Below are 18,515 nucleotides of genomic sequence, written 5' to 3'. Positions count from 1 at the left end.
CTGCTCCCAATTCTCTCGCTGTGTCCAGGATAACAAGAGACCATAAGACAGGAGCAGAAATTAGGCCATTCAGCCCATCAGGTCTGCTCATACCACTCAATCGTGGCTAATAAGTTTATCAACCCCATACTCTCGCTTTCTCCCCGTAACCCTCAATCCCCTTGGCACTCAAGAAGTTACCTAGCTCTGTCTTAAATATCCTCAGTGACCTGGCCTCCATAGATTCACCGCTGTATGGCTGAAGAAGTTTCTCCTTATCTCCATTCTAAAAGGCCTTCTCTTTACTCTCAGGCTATGCTCTCGAGTCTTAGTCTCTCTGACCAATGGAAACATCTTCCCAACTTGCACTCTGTCCATGCTGTTTAGTATTCTGTATGTCTCAATTAGATATCCCCTGAGTTAATTAGCATGAACCAGACCCTTCAGAATGAGGTACAGCAGGGTTTAGATTCAACAAAGTGAGAATGGAGGGCTGTGGAATGGAGGTTTTCAGCTTTTAGGGAATATGAGAGGAAAGAGAGTTCACTCTAAATTAGAATTGATCGGATAAGCCAATGGGCCGAGGAGTGGCGGATGGAGTTTAATTTTGAGAAATGTGATGTTTACATTTTGGTAAGGAAATCCCGGCAGGACTGACACATGGAAGGGGAGTGTTGCGGAACAAAGAGACCTTGGGGTGCGGGTTCGTGGTTCTTTGAAAGTGGAGTTGCAGCTATATAGGAGAATGAAGATGGTGTTTGGTATGCTTTTCTTTATTGGTCAGAACATTGAGTACAGGAGTTGAGGTCATGTTCCTGCTATACAGTATGTTGTTTAGGACACTTTTGGAATACTGCGTTTGGACACTATGGGCAATTTAGCATGGCAAATCTAAATCAAGGCCAGTAAGCAATGTCGTGATGTGGAAAGTGAACACCAGAGAAAGATAGAAAGGGACAAGGAGAATAAATTTACCAGCAATCAAAACTGGATTCTAAAGATGACAAAAATTGAAATTAAAAATGGTGTGTCTGAATGTGCGCTGTATTGTAACAAAGTGAATGAATTGACAGCACACATCGAAGAGAATAATTATGATCTGAGACTCCTTACATGGCTTAAGGGTGACAAGGATTGGATTCTGAATATGGAGGAGTAATCAAATGGGAAGCTAGGTAAAGGGTTGGTACTGCTAATCAAAGCACTGATCACAGGGTAGTCTGGTGTCAGCTTGGATTTCAGGTCCTGATTTCTCTATCCTCTGTTGATCTGCCTGTTCCCACAGAGTAAGATGTAGGTCTGTTCTCAGCTCTGCTGGATTTCTGCTGAAGCTTTGACCCGCTTTTATTCTTTCTGGAACAATAAAACATTCAGTTAGTCGCAACCCAACCCACAATCTCCCAACCTGTCAACCATCCAGACACATAGTGTAGTCATAGCAGGGAATCAAACAAGAAAAATGAAATAAAATTAGAAATGAATAGGTGCTCATGCTTAATGTTTGTTCGTGAGGAAGTAAACTAGAAATAGGGCTCTCCCAGGATTCTTCAAGTGCCCCACATCTCTCCCTTGCATCTAAGTATTTGTACCCAGCTGCAATATTTACACCGATGGGAATAAAGCATCTGTTGTCAAATAGACATAGAATTTACAGCACGGGAATAGACTTTTCTCTCTCTCATTCACACACACACACACAAAGACACCTTCATGGGGGTGAATTTATGTTTGTGGCATTATATTTGCAGATTTGTTCTATTTTGCTCAAAAAATGCACAACCTGCAGGCAGTCAATACAAGTAATATTTTGTAAATTCCGCTGTGGAAACAGAACCAGTCTGACTGAAGATTGGGATACAGACAGACTCTGACCTCACACGTTTAATGCAGTGTTTGAGCTGAGATGTCACCTTTTGTTATAAAACCTTAAGTTATGTCGAAAATGGGCCTTACCTGAAGATCTGTGATTTACATATTAATGATGACTGCAAACCATTCTCAAAGATGAAAGACTTAATAATCCAGATACGTTCAATATATAATTGCAGTGGCAGGACACTAATGTTTTTCCATAAATTCTGTGCGTTATGATCTTATTCTCCACAACCACCTGATGAAGGAGCAGTGCTCTGAACACGAGTCCTTTCAAATAAACTTGTTGGACACTAAACTGGTGTTGTGATTTTTAAATTTGTCCAGGTTAGGGTAGATTGACCATGCTAAATTACCCATAGTGCCCAGGGATATGCAGATTAGGGTGGCTTGACCATGCTAAATTACCCATAACATCCAGGGATGTGCAGGTTAGGTGCAATAGTCAGGGGCAAATGTAGAGCAATGAGTGTGGGTGGGTTACTCCTCGGAGAGTCGATGTGGACTCGTTGGGCGAGTGTCCTGCTTCCTCACTGCGGGGTGATTCTCTGATGGGAAGGGATTTTTTGCAAACAGTGCGGGCCAGCCGGTCGGCGGGCTGTCCGGAGCAGGCGCAGTGCGGGAACCCGCCGTCGTCATCACCCCGCCCCCTGTCCTCGGCTCTCGCTCCTCCCATTCATCCTGTTGATGACGTCACAACGCGGAAGTGGCCCGATCAGTTTCAGAGCGATATTCCCTCCCTTAAACAATGTTACAGTCCAGCAGGTTTAATTGGAAGCACACTAGCTTTCGGAGCGACGCTCCTTCATCAGGTGATAGTGAAGGGCTCGATCGTAACACAGAAATTATAGCAAAACTTTAGTGTGATGTAACTGAAATTATATATTGAAACATTGATTGTTAAGCCTTTCATCTATTAGAGTACAGTGATAGTTTCACTTCTTTCATGTGTAAATCACAAAAACTTTTTTTTTGAAGTTGCATTCTCGGGTTAGCTGTTAACAATGGTGATAGCTAGACAATATGTTGAAGGTGTTGGCCCCCATCCTATCATCCGTCGACATTTCCGCCACTTCCAAACGGACCCCACCACCAGGGATATATTTCCCTCCCCTCCACTATCAACGTTCCGAAAATACCACTCCCTCAGTGACTCCCTCGTCAGGTCCACAACCCCCGCCAACCCAACCTCCACTCCCGGCACCTTCCCCTGCAACTGCAAGAAATGCAAAACTTACGCCCACACCTTCCCCTCCCCCCCCCCCCCCCCCCCCCCTTACTTCCCTCCAAGGCCCCAAGGGATCCTTCCATATCCACCACAAATTCACCTGCACCTCCACACACATCATTTACTGCATCCGCTGCACCCGATGTGGCCTCCTCTATATTGGGGAGACAGGCCGTCTACTTGTGGAACGTTTCAGAGAACACCTCTGGGACACCCGGACCAACCAACCCAACCACCCCGTGGCTCAACACTTCAATTCCCCCTCCTACTCCATCAAGGACATGCAGGTCCTTGGACTCCTCCATCGTCAGACCATGGCAACACGACGGCTGGAGGAAGAGCGCCTCATCTTCCGGCTAGAAACCCTCCAACCACAAGGGATGAACTCAGATTTCTCCAGTTTCCTCATTTCCCCTCCCCCCACCTTGTCTCAGTCCCAACCCTCAAACTCAGCAGCACCTTCCTCACCTGCAATCTTCTTCCTGACCTCTCCGCCCCCACCCCCACTCCAGCCGATCACCCTCACCTTAACCTCCTTCCACCTATCACATTTCCAACGCCCCTCCCCCAAGTCCCATCTCCCTACCACTTTTTTTTAGCCTGCTTGGCACACTTTCTCATTCCTGAAGAAGGGCTCATGCCCGAAACGTCGATTCTCCTGCTTCTTGGATGCTGCCTGACCTGCTGCGCTTTTCCAGCAACACATTTTCAGCTCTGATCTCCAGCATCAGCAGTCCTCACTTTCTCCCCTGTGTTCTCTGTCTATCCTATGATGTTTAGATTGATTCTAATCTAAAAAGTAAGATCACGGAGTTTTACATAAATTCATGCAGTTTCTGAGCTCAGAGTTCTACATGAATGCATGCAGGTTTTGAGCAAAGTACAATGTAACCCTGCAAATACAAATTCACCCCACAAAATATATGTGTGCATGTGGGTCTTTGTCTGTCTGTGTGTGTGTGTGTGTGTGTCTGTCTGTCTGGGGTGGGGGTTGTGAGTCTGAGAAAGTGTATGTGTGTATGTAGTGAGTGCAGAGTGTCTTAAGTGTGTGAAGGGGTGCTTGTGTGAGTGTGTGTGTCTATAAGGGTTTGTGTGGGTGTCTGTGTGTACCTGTGTCCGTGTGTATGTGAGAGTGTGTGTGTGTGTAGGAATATCTGTGTCTGTGTGTGTGTGTGTAGTGCAATGGTGATCACCTGTAATGTGACATGAACCCAAGGTCCCGGTTGAGGCCCCCCCTATGGGTACCGAACTTAGCTATCAGCCTCTGCTTGACCACTTTTCTCTGCTGCCTGTCCCGAAGTCCACCTTGGAGAATGGTCACCCGAAGGTCCGTGGCTGAATGTCCTGGACCACTGAAGTGTTCCCCAACTGGGAGGGAACCCTCCTGTCTGTTAATTGTTGTGTGGTGCCCATTCATCCGTTGTCGTATCCTTTGCTCAGTTTCCCCAATGTACCATGCCTCCGGGCATCCTTGCCTGCATTGTGTAAGATAGACAACGTTAGCTGAGTCACATGAGTACCTGCCATGTACAAGGTGGGAGGTGTCCCCACACGTAATAGTGGTATCTATGTACACAATCTGACACGTCCTGCAGCATCCACCATGACAGGGTTGTATGGAGTTGTCCTGAGAGCCGGGCAGTTTGCTACGAACAATGATCTGTTTGAGGTTTGGTGATTGTCTAAAGGCAAGTAGTGGAGGTGTGGGGAAGGTCTTGATGATGTGCTCATCCTCATTGATAATGTGTTGCAGGTCACGAAGAACATGGCGTAATTTTTCAGCTCCTGGGAAGTACTGAACAACGAAGGGTACCCTGTCAGTTGCAGCACGTATCTGTCTCCTGAGGAGGTCATTACGGTTCCTTGCTGTGGCACGTCGGAACTGGCGGTCGATGAGTTGAGCATCGTACCCCATTCTTGTGAGGGCATCCTTGAGTACTTCCAGGTGTCCGTCACGTTCCTTCTCATCTGAGCAGATCCGGTGTATGCGTAGGGCTTGTCCATAGAGCATGGCTATTTTAATATGTTTTGGGTGGAAGCTGGAGAAGTGTAGCATTGTGAGGTTGTCTGTGGGTTTGCGGTAGAGTGTGGTGCTGAGGTGTCCATCCTTGATGGAGACGCACGTGTCCAAGAATGAGACAGACAGTCGAGAGTAGTCCATGGTGAGTTTGATGGTGGGATGAAACTTGTTGATGTTACTGTGTAGTTTTATCAGTGACTCCTCGCCATGGGTCCAGAGGAAGAAAATATCGTCAATGTATCTTGTGTACAATGTTGGTTGGTGATCCTGCATAGAGAAGAAGTCGAGTTCGAACCTGTGCATAAAAATGTTGGCATATTGGGGTGCAAATTTGGTCCCCATGGCTGTTCCGTGTGTCTGGAAAAAGAACTGGTTGTCAAAGGTGAAGACGTTGTGATTGAGGATAAAGCAGATGAGTTGTAGGATGGTGTTTGGAGACTGGCAGTTGTTGGTGTTGAGTACTGAGGCTGTTGCCGTGATGCCATCCTTGTGGGGATGCTGGTGTAGAGTGCGGAAACGTCCATTGTGACGAGGAATGTTCCCGGTTCGACTGGTCCATGGGTGCTGAGTTTCTGTAAGAAATCTGTAGTGTCGCGACAGAAGCTGGAGATCCCCTGCACAATAGGTTTCAAGATGCCTTCCACATAGCTGGAGAGATTCTCACATAGGGTCCCATTGCCCGACACGATGGGATGTCCCAGTGTGTTGGCTTTGTGTACCTTTGGAAGACAGTAGAAGTCGCCTTCATGAGGAGTACGTGGGATGAGGGCGCGTAGGGAACTCTGAAGGATTGGATCCAAAGTTCTGATCAGTGTGTTTGATTCTCGGGTGTGTTCTTTGGTCGGATCAGCTGGTAGTTGCCTGTAGTGTTCCTAGTTGTTCAGTTGTCGGTACACTTCCTTTCAGTAATCTGTTCTATTCTGAATGACAATGTCATCAAACCAGCAGATAAAGGAGGAGCCAATATTGTGATTGGTTTTGAGAGTGTTGATGGCATTGCGCTGTGAACCGGTGATGTTTTGCTCTACCTTGTGGGTACGGCTGATGAATCTGGCATTTATATATTTCCTGACAGTTTGAGCATACATGTCAAGCCCAGGGCAGCGGCCCTCCGGTGGGGTCCACGTTGACACTTTCTTTGGTCGCTCCTCTACAGATCCCTGTGATGACTGTTCCAGTTCATCAGTAGGATCACTGCCGGCACCTTGAAAGAATTCCCGGAGTCTCATTCGTCTGATGAACTCCTCTGTGTCTGCTGCCAGAACCAACAGGTCCATTTTGGTGGTGGGGCAGAAGTTGAGACCCCTCCGTTAGGCAACTCTTCACATTGGGAGGTTGGGAATCTGTTCACTTGTAGCAACTGGAGTGAATCCAGGGAGGGAGCAGACTCTGCAATCTCAGGTATGGGACTTAATTACCCGGGTGAGGAGGGACAGAAGGATGGAGTGGGTTTGTTTTCCCTAGCGTGCCAGAGTCTGAAGGGTGACCTTATAAACTTTTATAAAATCATGATGGGCATGGATAGGGTAACTAGACCAGGTCTTTTCTTTGGGATAGGGGAGTCCACAACTAGAGGGTAGTATGTTTAGGGTGAGGGCAAGGCAGATGGAGAATTAAAAGACTTAAGGGACAACTTTTTCACAGTGTGGTGCGTGTAAGAAATGAGCTGGCAGAGAAAGTGGTGGAGGCTGGTACAATTACACCACTTAAAAGGCATCTGGATGGCTATATGAATAGGAAGGGATATGGGCCAAGTGCTGGCAAATGTGACCACATTTATTTAGGATATCTGGCCAGTATAGAAGAGTTTGACCAAAGTGTCTGTTTCTGTGTTGTATATCGTTGTGACTCTGGCTTGCCACCAACATTTGCCATGTCTATCAGTTCAGTTTCTCTCTGGTGTCTGTATTAATGCCTTGATGTCTCATTTTGCTCCCGCATGCGTTTGTGTTCAGCTGAAGCTTCGTCATGGAGAAACCTGAGGAATTCTGCCCCTTGGAGAAACCGTGGAAGTGTGGCGACTGCAGAAAAGGCTTCTGTGTCCCATCTGCCCTGGAGATTCATTGACGCAGTCACACCGGGGAGAGGCCATTCTCCTGCCCTGAGTGCGGGAAGGGCTTTGCCCAGGCCTTGACCCTATTCACTCACCGGCGGATCCACACCGGGGAGAGGCCCTTCAGCTGCCCCGAGTGCAGGAAGGGCTTCAACAATACCTTCAACCTCCAGACCCACTGGCGGCTCCACATGGGGGAAGAGGCCATTCAGTTGCCCCGAGTGTGGGAAGGGCTTCAACAATACCTTCAACCTCCAGACCCACCGGGGGCTCCACATGGGGGAGAGGCCATTCAGTTGCCCCGAGTGTGGGAAGGGATTCAGTCAGGTGGGCAACTTGCGGAGGCACCAGCGGGTCCACACCAGAGAGAAGCCCTTCAGCTGCCCTGAGTGAGGGAAGGCCATCACCCTCTCCTCCCACCTGCGGAGGCACCAGTGAGTTCACGTGGATTGAAGGAGTGACTGCCGAGTGCTGTTATTGACCGGATGATCAACCAGTTCCGGGGATCCCGGGTTCGAATCCCACGGCAGCAGATGGCGGATTTGGAATTCGGTCAGAAATCTGGAGTTCCGAATCTAACGATGAAACCATTTTCGGGGGTGGGGTAGGACCCTCATCTGATTCACTCACATCCTTTTAGGGAAGCAAACTGCTGTTGTGGGAAAGGATTCACTCAGTTGTCCCAGCTGCACCCTTTACCTGGTCTGGCCTACACGTGACTCCAGACCCACAGCAGTGCAGTTGACTCTACACTGCCCCTTCCTGGCAAAGGAGCGGGGAGAAACTTGGAGACAGGGTTTGGGTTGAAATTGCTGAGTGAGGCAATACTTCCTCCGGGTTAAGGCTGTATTGAGGATCCAATTACAAAGGGACAACTTCGTGCTGTCCAATAATAAAGACAGTGAGGTGGGGTAGGGGAGATATGTGGGCTTTGACCTTGAGCTGTTTAAAAAGCAGCTACCTTTTCTCTGCCTTTTTGCTGGGGAATCTGAAGCTGTAACAAAGTTGGGTCACAATAAAAGTTACCTGAACTTAACCACCGGGCTCAGACTCTCACTGAAAGCTTTGAGCTCCAAGAGGTTTTTGTTTTAAAGCTGCTCATTTCTTTCAGCCTCCTGCACTAAGTTTCCAATGTCGCAAATCAGATGGAGCAGTGAGTGAGTAGCCAGTATCGTTTGAAATTGTACATTTTTCAGGAGTGTCGAGTCTGTCGTTTCATCGGCGTTGTAAAGTTTATTGGCAGCATCGGGATGTTTGGGCTGCGTTCACGATGTGGACATGTCGGCGTTGGAATGGGGTGGACAAAATTAAAAGTTACACAACACCAGGTTATAGTCCAACAGGTTTATTTGGAAGCACATGCTTTTAGAGCACCACTCCTTCGTCAGGTGGTTGTGGAGAATGAGATCATGAGCACAGAACGTATAGCCAAAGGAATTGAGTGTCACGGAGATGTGATGCATTAAAGAAGTTTAGATTAAATCTTTCATCTTTTAGAATGGGTTTCTGTTCTTTGGTATGTTAATCCCAGAATTTGTTTTCAATTACATTCGAGAAAGTAATTTAAACATCAGGCTGACTTGACATTGGGACACAGACAGAAGTCACACCTACTGTTAGAAAAGCTCTGCATTTCAATTACATTCTGAAATTACTGATCTTTTACATTTGTATCATTTTAGCTATTCTCATTCAGAAACATCATTAAAGTCTGAAAGCATGTTCAATTTTTTAAGAGCTGTAAAATCTTTGAAACTTGCATTCAAATATGTGGAGTTAGGCCACAGCTCAGGACTGGCTGTAGGGGGTGAATGGCCTATTCCTCGTCTTGTGAAATTGGTTCTGACTGTGTTGAAATTGAGTTACAGAGCACAGCCACAAATCCTTCAGTCCAGGCCAACCAGATATCCTCAATTCATCTAGTGACCCATTTGCCAGTTTATGCCCCATATTCCCTCTAAACCTTTCCTATTCATACCACCATCCAAATGCCTTTTAAATGTTGGAATTGTAACAGCCTCCACCACTTCTTCCGGCAGCTCGTTCTATACACACACATCACCCTCTGTGTGAAAATGTTGCCCTGAGGTCCCTCATAAATCTCTCCCCTCTCATCCTGAACCTCTGCCCTCTAGTTTTGGACTCCCACCTCCCCCCACAATGGGGAAGAGACATAAAAACACAAAGGGGATAAAAATGTCGAGCCACATAGAATAAAAAAAATTGCGGCTCTACTCTTTATTTCTTTTGTTGGCATTTGAACACTTACAATCTGTCCACAGGGCACACTACGCATGCTCATCGGTGTTAGCAAGTAGTACGCAGGTTTGCTAGTGTCAGCAAAACATTGCGCATGTTCATTGCTGTTTGCTGAAAAGGCGGGCGACCTTGTTTTGACGGACCAATAGTGAGCCCTGGAATACAGGAAGGAGCGTGGTCCTCCTGCCAATCAAAGCCCAGCCCTCTCTCCCCCTCCCCCCCCCCCCCCCCCCCCCCCATTGTCTGAAAGCGGAAGGTAGACCATGAGCTTCTGAAGCTGGTGCTGCTGCTGTTTCTGTCTCCCTGAGCTTCAGTCCAGACTGCAACTTCGTTCCTCTGTCCAACATCTGTGAGTACAGCACTCCCTTTTTCATTTTTTTTTCATTCTCGGGTTCAGTTGTTGACTTGCAGCAACTGAAAGGAACGGGATTGAATCCAGGGAGGAGAGACACTGGAAAACAGACAGGAGGCTGGAAGAACACAATGGGAAGGGGAATTAAAACGGGTGGTGACTGGGAAGTCCGGACGGCCTCTGTGGACCTGGCTGCGATGCTCTGTGAACCATTCCCCGAGTTTATGCTCGGTCTTCCTGGTGTAGAGAAGACCACAACTGTCAAACACATGACAAATGCAGTACCACAATGTGAAGTTATAGCCTTCGCTGTGGGGAAAAAAAGCATAAAGGAGGTGCATTGTTTAAATGGCGATTTATTGGGATGTGGAGAAAGTGAGGACTGCAGATGTTGGAGATCGGAGTTGAAAAGTGTGGCGCTGGAAAAGCACAGCAGGTCAGACAGCATCCAAGCAGCAGGAGAGTTGATGTTTCTGGCCCGAGCCCTTCTTCAGGAATGCTGTGTGGATGGACAAAGGGGCCTCAGTGTCCTCCTACACCAGTCACTGCCAGTTGTCAGACAGGTGCAGCAAGCAATCAGCAAAAGGAATTCGGATCGGAAGTGGGGATATCTTCCTGCAGTTAGGGGGTCATTGAATATATTCAAGGCTGAGTTCATCTGATTTTTGAACAACAAAGTGGACGGTTATAGGGGAAGGGAAGGCAAGAACATGGTTTTAAGACCAGTACAGAACAGTTCGAGTCATACAGCACAGAAGCAGACCCTCCAGTCCAACAAGTTCATGCTGACTATATTCACAAATTCAAACTAGTTCCACCTGCCTGTGTTTGGCCCATATTCCTCCGAACCTTTTGTATTCATGTACTTATTCAAATGTCTTTTAAATGTTGTAACTGTACCTACATCCACCATTTCCTCTGGACATTCATTCCACACACAAACCACTCTCCATGAACAAAAAGATGCCCCACCTGCCTTTTTAAAATCTGTCTCCTCTCACCTTCACATTTGCTGCCTAATCTTGAAACCCCCCACCCTCTGGAAAGGATACCCGCCGTTCACCTCATCTATGTCCCTCATGATTTTATAAATCTCTCGAATGTCAACGCTCAACCTCCTGTGCTCCAGTGAAAAAAAGTCCCTGCCTATGCACCAAGATGTTGGGAGATTCATATCCAGTTATGATCTGTTCAATGCTGGTGCAAGATCAGAAGACCAAATGGCCTACTCCTGCTCCCAATTCTCTGTGTCCAGGACAGCAAGAGACCATAAGACACAGGAGCAGAAATGAGGCCATTCAGCCCATCGGGTGTGCTCCGCCATTTAATCATGGCTGCTCGGTTTCTCAACCCCATTTTCCTGTGTCTCCCCGTAACCCTTGATTCCCCCTTTATTCTCAAACCTATCTATCTCAGTCTTAAATATCCTTAGTGACCTGGATCCTCCACAGCCTTCTGTGGCAGTGAGTTCCATAGATTCACTACTCTCTGGCTGAACAGGTTTCTCCTTATCTCTGTTCTCAAAGGTTTTCCCTTCACATTAAGGCTGGGCCCTTAGGTTCTAGTCTCTCCTATCAATGGAAACATCCTTCCAACACCACTCTGTCCAGGCCGTTCAGGATTCTGTATGTTTCAATATGTAGGCCTGTTAACCAGCATGAACCAGACCCTTCAGGATGATGTACAGCAGGGATTAGGTTCAGCAAATTGAGAATGGAGGGAGAGTGTGTGGGATAGAGATTTTCAGCTTGGAGGGAATAAGAGAGGAAAGAGATTTGCTATAAATTAGAATTGGCTGAGGACTGGTAGATGGAGTTTAATTTCGAGAGGTTGAGGTGTTATATTTTGGTCAAGCAATCCAGACAGGACTGACACAGTTAAGGGGAGTGTTGTAGAACAAAGAGACCTTGGAGTGCAGGTTCATAGTTCCGTGAAAATGCAGTCTCAGTTGGATAGGATAGTGAAGGTGGCGTTCGGTGTGAAGATGAAGAGGAGCTCCTTTTCCTGGTGAGTAGTGAATCTATGGAATTCTTTGCCCAAGGAAGCAGTACAGGCAGCTTCGTTAAGTATATTTAAATCACAGTTGAATGGGTATTTGCAATGATAGAGGAATGAAGGGTAGTTGGGACAATGCAGGGAGGAGGAGCTGAGTCTATGGATAGATCAGCTCTGATCTAAATGAATGGCGGAGCAGGCTGGATGGGCCAAATGACCTACTCCTGCTTCTATTACAATGGAACTATAACCCTTCATTTCCCATGGCTAACCCACCTAACCTGCACATCCCTGGACACTATAGGCAATTTAGCATGGCCAATCCAAATCCAGGCCGGTGAGCAATGTAGTGATGTGGAAAATAAATATCAGAGAACGAGAGAAAGGGACAAGGAGAGTAAATATTCCAGCAATCAAAACTGGATTCTAAAGATCACAAAAATTGAAACTAAAAACAATGTTTCTGAATGTGTGCTGCATTGCAACAAAAGTGAATGAATTGACTGCACACACCGAAAAGAACAATAATGATCGGAGACTCCTTACAAAGACATGGCTTCAGGATGACAAGGATTGGATCCTGAATATCGAGGGGGTAGTCAGACGGGAAGCGAGGTAAAGGTAGAGGGTTGGCACTGTTAATCAAAGCACTGATCACAGGGTAGTCTGGTGTCAGCTCGGGTTTTAGGGCCTGATTTCTCTGTCCTCTGTTGATCTCCTTGTTTGCACAGAGTAAGATGTCAGTCTGTTCTCGGCTCTGCTGGATTTTTGCTGAAGCTTTCAAGCCCCTTTTACACCTTCCAGAACAATAAAACATTGTCAATTGAAACCCAACTCACAATCTCCCAGCCAGTCAATCAACCGGACAGAGTATAGTCAGAGCAGGGAATCAAAGAAGAAAAAATGGAACACAATTAGAAATGAATAGGTGCTCGTTCTTCATGTTTATTCATTAGGAAGTAAACCAGAAATAGGGCTCTCCCAAGATTCTGATAGTGCCCTACTTGAGGAATTCTCTCTCCCTTCGATGTAACTATTAGTATGGTTGGGGCAAAGTAACTCGTGTGTCAGATTGTTTAAAGCAAAGTAGTCAGGAGAGGAGACCATGGAAATACCTCTTAGTTCAAAACAAAGTCTGACATATTCCAATAAAATACAGAATGTTACAAGTTTTATGGTAAAACACAAGCCCACTCTCCATTAATTATGCAACTGAGGGGCAGTTGTAAGGTTCACATACATTGTCCAGACCTACATTTCTTAATGTTTATAAAACAGAATGTTATCTTATTCTGCAGGTTCAGCTCAGCTCGAATTACTGATAAGGGACAGAGAGAACCAATCCATCATTCTATGAAGCAGCACAGTCTAATGGCCTGAGGAGCAGAGACAGTCTGCAGCTGCAAGGTCAGGCTATCAAAACAGAATTCCTTAGCCAGGGCTCAGACAGCATTATGTTAACAGGCTACATTTTACTGCAAACATTGCTTTGTGACAAAATGACTTTGCCACAGTTTTGTGGCAATTTTGGTCAAATTCTCCCACAGTCCCTCCTTTTTATTAAAAAGAAGAGATTGTGGGTGTCAGCAAAAGGGGGATTGTCATGGGGTGGTGGTTGGAGATCAGACAGATAGTCCTCGGGTTCAGTAAGGACAGGGACAGACAGCTCCAGGGATTGGGAATCATTATCAGTAAGGGGGAAATCTCGGCATCTGAGAGATCGCTGGAGAGGAGGGCCACAACAGTGAACTGAGCCGAGCATAGGATTGTCTGCCGGGTGACTTTGATTTCCAGTCGAGCAGTTCCAAAGACAGGGGGAAAGAAAGCTGCAAGTTGCTTAAACTCCATAAGGGCTCGCTTGGTACGAGTTCAGGATGGATGGGGATATGGGCACATACTCAGCAGCTAGAGTGGTTGACCTACTGTGTATCCAGAAAAGCATTAAAGTGTAATTCCCGTTTACTAGAGGTTATCAGGCCCAATCAAACACAGTTAGTGAAAGAAAGATAAGAAAGAGTGCAGTGAAAGGCAGAACGATCAAACTAAAATTTACAAGTTAAACACGCTTCAGCTCTTTTCCTCGCTGCTTTCTGAAAATCCAGGTGCCAACAAGTTTGTAACAGAGTATTAACCATTCCCTCCTTGCCCAAGTGTGTACAATAATGCACATAATCAACTAAAATAGGCAGCAGCAGCAAAGAAGGAACACAAACCAGTCCAGCAGGGGTCACCCAGATTTTGGTTTGGGTGTGGAGGGAGTACCCTATTTGAGACCATAGTTTGTGCTCTTCAGCAGGGGCTTCCCCTGTGATTTCAGTGCCAGACCCAGGAGAATGTGCATTCAAACCAGATTACAAAGTGTTAACCTTTCTGCAAGCTGCAAGGTGTTGGCACTGAGGCAGTCTCTCCCTATCTGTCTGTCTCTCTGCCTGCATGGCTTTCTCTCTCTCTCTCTCCTTCTGCCTGCCTGCGCCTCTCCCTCTCTCTCTCTGCCTGCCTGCGCCTCTCCCTCTCTCTCTCTGCCTGCCTGCGCCTCTCTCTCTCTGCCTGCCTGCGCCTCTCTCTCTCTCTCTCTCTGCCTGCCTGCGCCTCTCTCTCTCTCTGCCTGCCTGCGCCTCTCTCTCTCTCTCTCTCTCTCTCTGCCTGCCTGCGCCTCTCTCTCTCTCTCTCTCTGCCTGCCTGCGCCTCTCTCTCTCTCTCTCTCTCTGCCTGCCTGCGCCTCTCTCTCTCTCTCTCTCTGCCTGCCTGCGCCTCTCTCTCTCTCTCTCTCTGCCTGCCTGCGCCTCTCTCTCTCTCTCTCTCTCTCTGCCTGCCTGCGCCTCTCTCTCTCTCTCTCTCTCTCTGCCTGCCTGCGCCTCTCTCTCTCTCTCTCTCTCTGCCTGCCTGCGCCTCTCTCTCTCTCTCTGCCTGCCTGCGCCTCTCTCTCTCTCTCTCTGCCTGCCTGCGCCTCTCTCTCTGCCTTCGCCTCTCTCTCTGCCTGCCTGCGCCTCTTTCTCTCTCTCTCTCTCTCTGCCTGCCTGCGCCCCTCTCTCTGCCTGCCTGCGCCCCTCTCTCTGCCTGCCTGCGCCCCTCTCTCTGCCTGCCTATGACCCCCCCCTCCCTACGCACCTCTCTCTCTCTGTAACATTCTCCAACTTTCTTCATATCTGTTTGTCAGCTTTTATTTATTCCTACTTTCCAAGGGTAATGAGGCACTCACATTTCAGAACAGCCCAAGTTAGGGAGTTGAGCCTCATAAATCCTGGCTGTGACGCATAGCTGCTTAACCAAGTGTGCAAACTCTAAATACCTCTCAGCCATTCTATTTGCAAATCGAACACTGTTTTCAATCAAGTTATTTGTTTCTCTACATGAGTCCACAACCCAGGGGAAGTACAACGGAGTCTTTAATAGTTGCCCAATGTGTCCTGTATGTCGAATTCATTCAAGTCTGGACATCCTGAAGCGAGCAATTATACTCAGTGCAGATTTCTACTCGGCAATTAAAACTAATGTTGGGCACTCGAACAGATCAGGGGCATCTTGAAGCATGCCATGGACCTCCGTGTGAGTGCAGGGTTTGTCAACTAGGGTTTCACCTCTCAAAACCCTGGGGCAAGCAAATTCATTATTACTAACTTTGTAAAGCACAAGTGCTCTCAGCAACATTATGTCCAGATGCTAGGACCCTGTTGAGTATTCACACTAGTATCTTGTGGCTGAGTAGCGAGAATTGTATCAGCATTTCTAACAGCATTTTTGACCCTGGCCAGCTTTCCCTTTTATTTTGGACACAACAGAAGCAGCAAGTACCTTCTATATTTCCCCTCTCAAAGGATATCGGCCGGTGACCTGGCAGGACCAGGGTATCTCCTGCCTGACTCGCCAACTGTGGGGGATGGAAAGAATTTGTTTATCAGGGAGCAGTAAAGCTGCAGGCCAACCGTCTCCGCTTAGCCTGGGAAACATAAGCTTTAGCAAGCAGGCACTAAGATGAGAGTCAAAATGGTTTCCAGACTTTTAATATGTGACAAAATGGCTGACCCAAATCTAACAATTCTCCCACATCCTTGCAGGGAATAAAACAAGAATAATGGAACAAAATTACAAATGAATACAAGCTCGTGCTTAATGTTTGTTCATGAAGTGAACCAGAAATAGGATCTCCCGGGATTTATATGGTGCCCTACTTGGGGAATTTTGTCTCCCTTACATCTAACTATTAGTACCCAGCTATGATTTACAACAACATTGACAGCAACAGAAATAAAGCATCTGTTATCAAACAGTTTAGAAATATACAGCACAGAAATAGACTTTTTTTTCTCTTTCATGCACATAAACACATATAAGTCTTGTATTCTTATACAAGAATTTCTGGGATTTACAGAGTAATGATAACTGCAACCCATTCTAAAAGATGAAAGACTTAACAATCCAGGTTTGTTCAATATATCATTTCAATGGCAGGACACTATAATGCATTTCTATAAATTCTGTGTCTTATGATCTTATTCTCCGCAACAACCTGATGAAGGATCAGCGTTCCGAAAGCAAATGCTTCCAAATAAACCCATTGAACACTCACCTGGTGTTGTGTGATTTTTAACTTTGTCCAGGTTAGAATGGATTGACCGTGCTAAATTACATAGTGCCCAGGAATGTGCAGGTTAGGTGCATTAATCAGGAGGTGAATGTTGATCAATAGGGGTAGGGGAATGGGTGTGGGTGGGTTACCCTTCGGAGGGTCGGGGTGGAGACTCGTTGGGCCGAGTGGCCAGCTTCCAGACTATGGGGATTCTCTGAAGGGAAGGGGTTGTCACAAACTGTTTTTTTTTTTGCTTCCCAAAAGCAGACCTGCTTATCTCTCAGCAGTATCCCAGTGTTGTGAAAGATATTAACCTTCAGGTGGAATTATCCAAAATTCAGAGAGATGTCAGTCTTGACGTTTTTGCTTTTCTGCCCCTGTAAGATCCTGAATCAGCACCTTCAGGAGAATTAGATAGAGCAGAGTGAGAACAGAGGGGGGGAGAGAGAGTGGGATGGTGCTTTCAATTTTGTGGAATAACAAAAGAAAATATTCCACAGAAAGTAGAATTCCTTGTTCAGAATTTCTACCCTGGGCTGGCAGTGATGACCTTTGTAATCTCTTTTTACAGAGTATTTGAAGATCTGAAGACGGAAGTTTCAAAATCAACAGATAAAGGGCTTATGCCCGAAATGTCGATTCTCCTGCTCCTCAGATGCTGCCTGACCTGCTGTGCTTTTCCATCGCTGCACATTTCAACACTGACTCTCCAGCGTCTGCAGTCCTCACTTTGATGTCAATGTCTGACAGTCACTCAATCCATCGGGACCACAACGGTTTTCAACTATGATTCTGTGAGAAGGAGCAAAGCTGTTTGGCTCCTGTTTGAGCATGTTTTCAGCATCTGTGGGACTAGATGAGAGACCCTACTATTGCAGCGCACTGAGTGTGGAGCCTGAAGCAGTTATACAGCCTGGAAAGAGGAATTCACGGTAGAGAGGGGCTCCACACACATTTGTGTGTGGCTGAAACCTCGGCCATGGAGAAACCCGAGGATGCCCACCCCGTGGAGAAACGATGGAAGTGTGGTGACTGCGGGAAAGGCTTCCATTTTCTATCTGCCCTGGAGATTCATCAGCGCAGCCACACCGGGGAGAGGCCATTCCCCTGCCCTGACTGCGGGAAGGGCTTCAGCAATTCCACCAACCTGCTGACCCACCGACGGGTCCACACGGGGGAGAGGCCCTTCAGCTGCCCAGAGTGTGGGAAGGCCTTTGCCCAGGCCTCCAACCTGCTGAGGCACCAGCGGATCCACATGGGGGTGAGGCCATTCCCCTGCCCTGAGTGCGGGAAGGCCTTCAGCAATTCCTTCCACCTGCTAACCCACCAGCGGGTCCACACAGGGGAGAAGCCCTTCAGTTGTCCTGAGTGTGGGAAGGCCTACAGCAATTCCTCCAGCTTGCTGACCCACCAGCGGGTCCACGCAGGGGAGAGGCCCTTCAGCTGCCCCGAGTGCGGGAAGGCCTTCAGCGATTCCTCCACCCTGCTGAGGCACCAGCGGATCCACACGGGGGAGAGGCCGTTCCACTGCCCTGAGTGTGGGAAGGCATTCCGTGATTCCTCTGACTTGCTGAAGCACCGGCGGGTCCACATGGGGGAGAGGCCCTTCAGCTGCCCCGAGTGCAGGAAAGCCTTCAGCAATTCCTTCTACCTGCTGAGGCATCAGTGGGTTCACACGGGGGAGAGGCCCTTCAGCTGCCCCGAGTGTGGGAAGGCCTACAGCAATTCCGCCCACCTGCTGACCCACCAGCGGGTCCACACGGGGGAGAGGCCCTTCAGCTGCCCCGAATGCGGGAAGGCCTTCAGCGATTCCTCCACCCTGCTGAGGCACCAGCGGGTCCACACGGGGGAGAGGCCCTTCCGTTGCCCTGAGTGTGGGAAGGCATTCCGTGATTCCTCCTCCCTGCTGAGGCACCAGCGGGTCCACACGGGGGAGAGGCCCTTCAGCTGCCCTGAGTGCAGGAAGGCCTTCAGCGATTCCTTCTACCTGCTGAGGCACCGGCGGGTCCACACCCGGGAGAGGCCCTTCAGCTGCCCCGAGTGCGGGAAAAGCTTTGCCCAGGTCTCCAACCTGCTGGCCCACCAGCGGGTCCACACGGGGGAGAGGCCCTTCAGCTGCCCCAAGTGCGGGAAGGGCTTCACCCGGTCCTCCCACTTGCGGAGCCACCAGCGAGTTCATGTGCCATCGCA

The 18,515-nt window shown here is 47.9% G+C and overlaps 1 protein-coding gene across 1 annotated transcript in view; it reads left to right on the top strand.

Annotated features, from left to right (window-relative positions):
- The first annotated feature begins 9,669 nt into the window (after positions 1–9,669).
- The window catches only part of LOC148144426 (uncharacterized), a 256,117-nt gene continuing 247,271 nt past the window's right edge, over positions 9,670–18,515 (top strand). Inside the window, exons 1-3 of the mRNA XM_087975326.1 lie at positions 9,670–9,760; positions 13,057–13,165; positions 16,897–18,504. Coding sequence (XP_087831452.1) covers positions 17,305–18,504 — 1,200 coding nt within the window. The 5' untranslated portion in view covers positions 9,670–9,760; positions 13,057–13,165; positions 16,897–17,304. The remainder of the gene's footprint in view (positions 9,761–13,056; positions 13,166–16,896; positions 18,505–18,515) is intronic.

Source organism: Chiloscyllium plagiosum, unplaced genomic scaffold (assembly GCF_037043375.1).
Source record: "Chiloscyllium plagiosum isolate Xiang-an unplaced genomic scaffold, Cpla_swu_hap1 HiC_scaffold_27, whole genome shotgun sequence".
Lineage (NCBI taxonomy): Eukaryota > Metazoa > Chordata > Chondrichthyes > Orectolobiformes > Hemiscylliidae > Chiloscyllium > Chiloscyllium plagiosum.
This window is presented reverse-complemented; position numbering and strand designations above follow the sequence as displayed.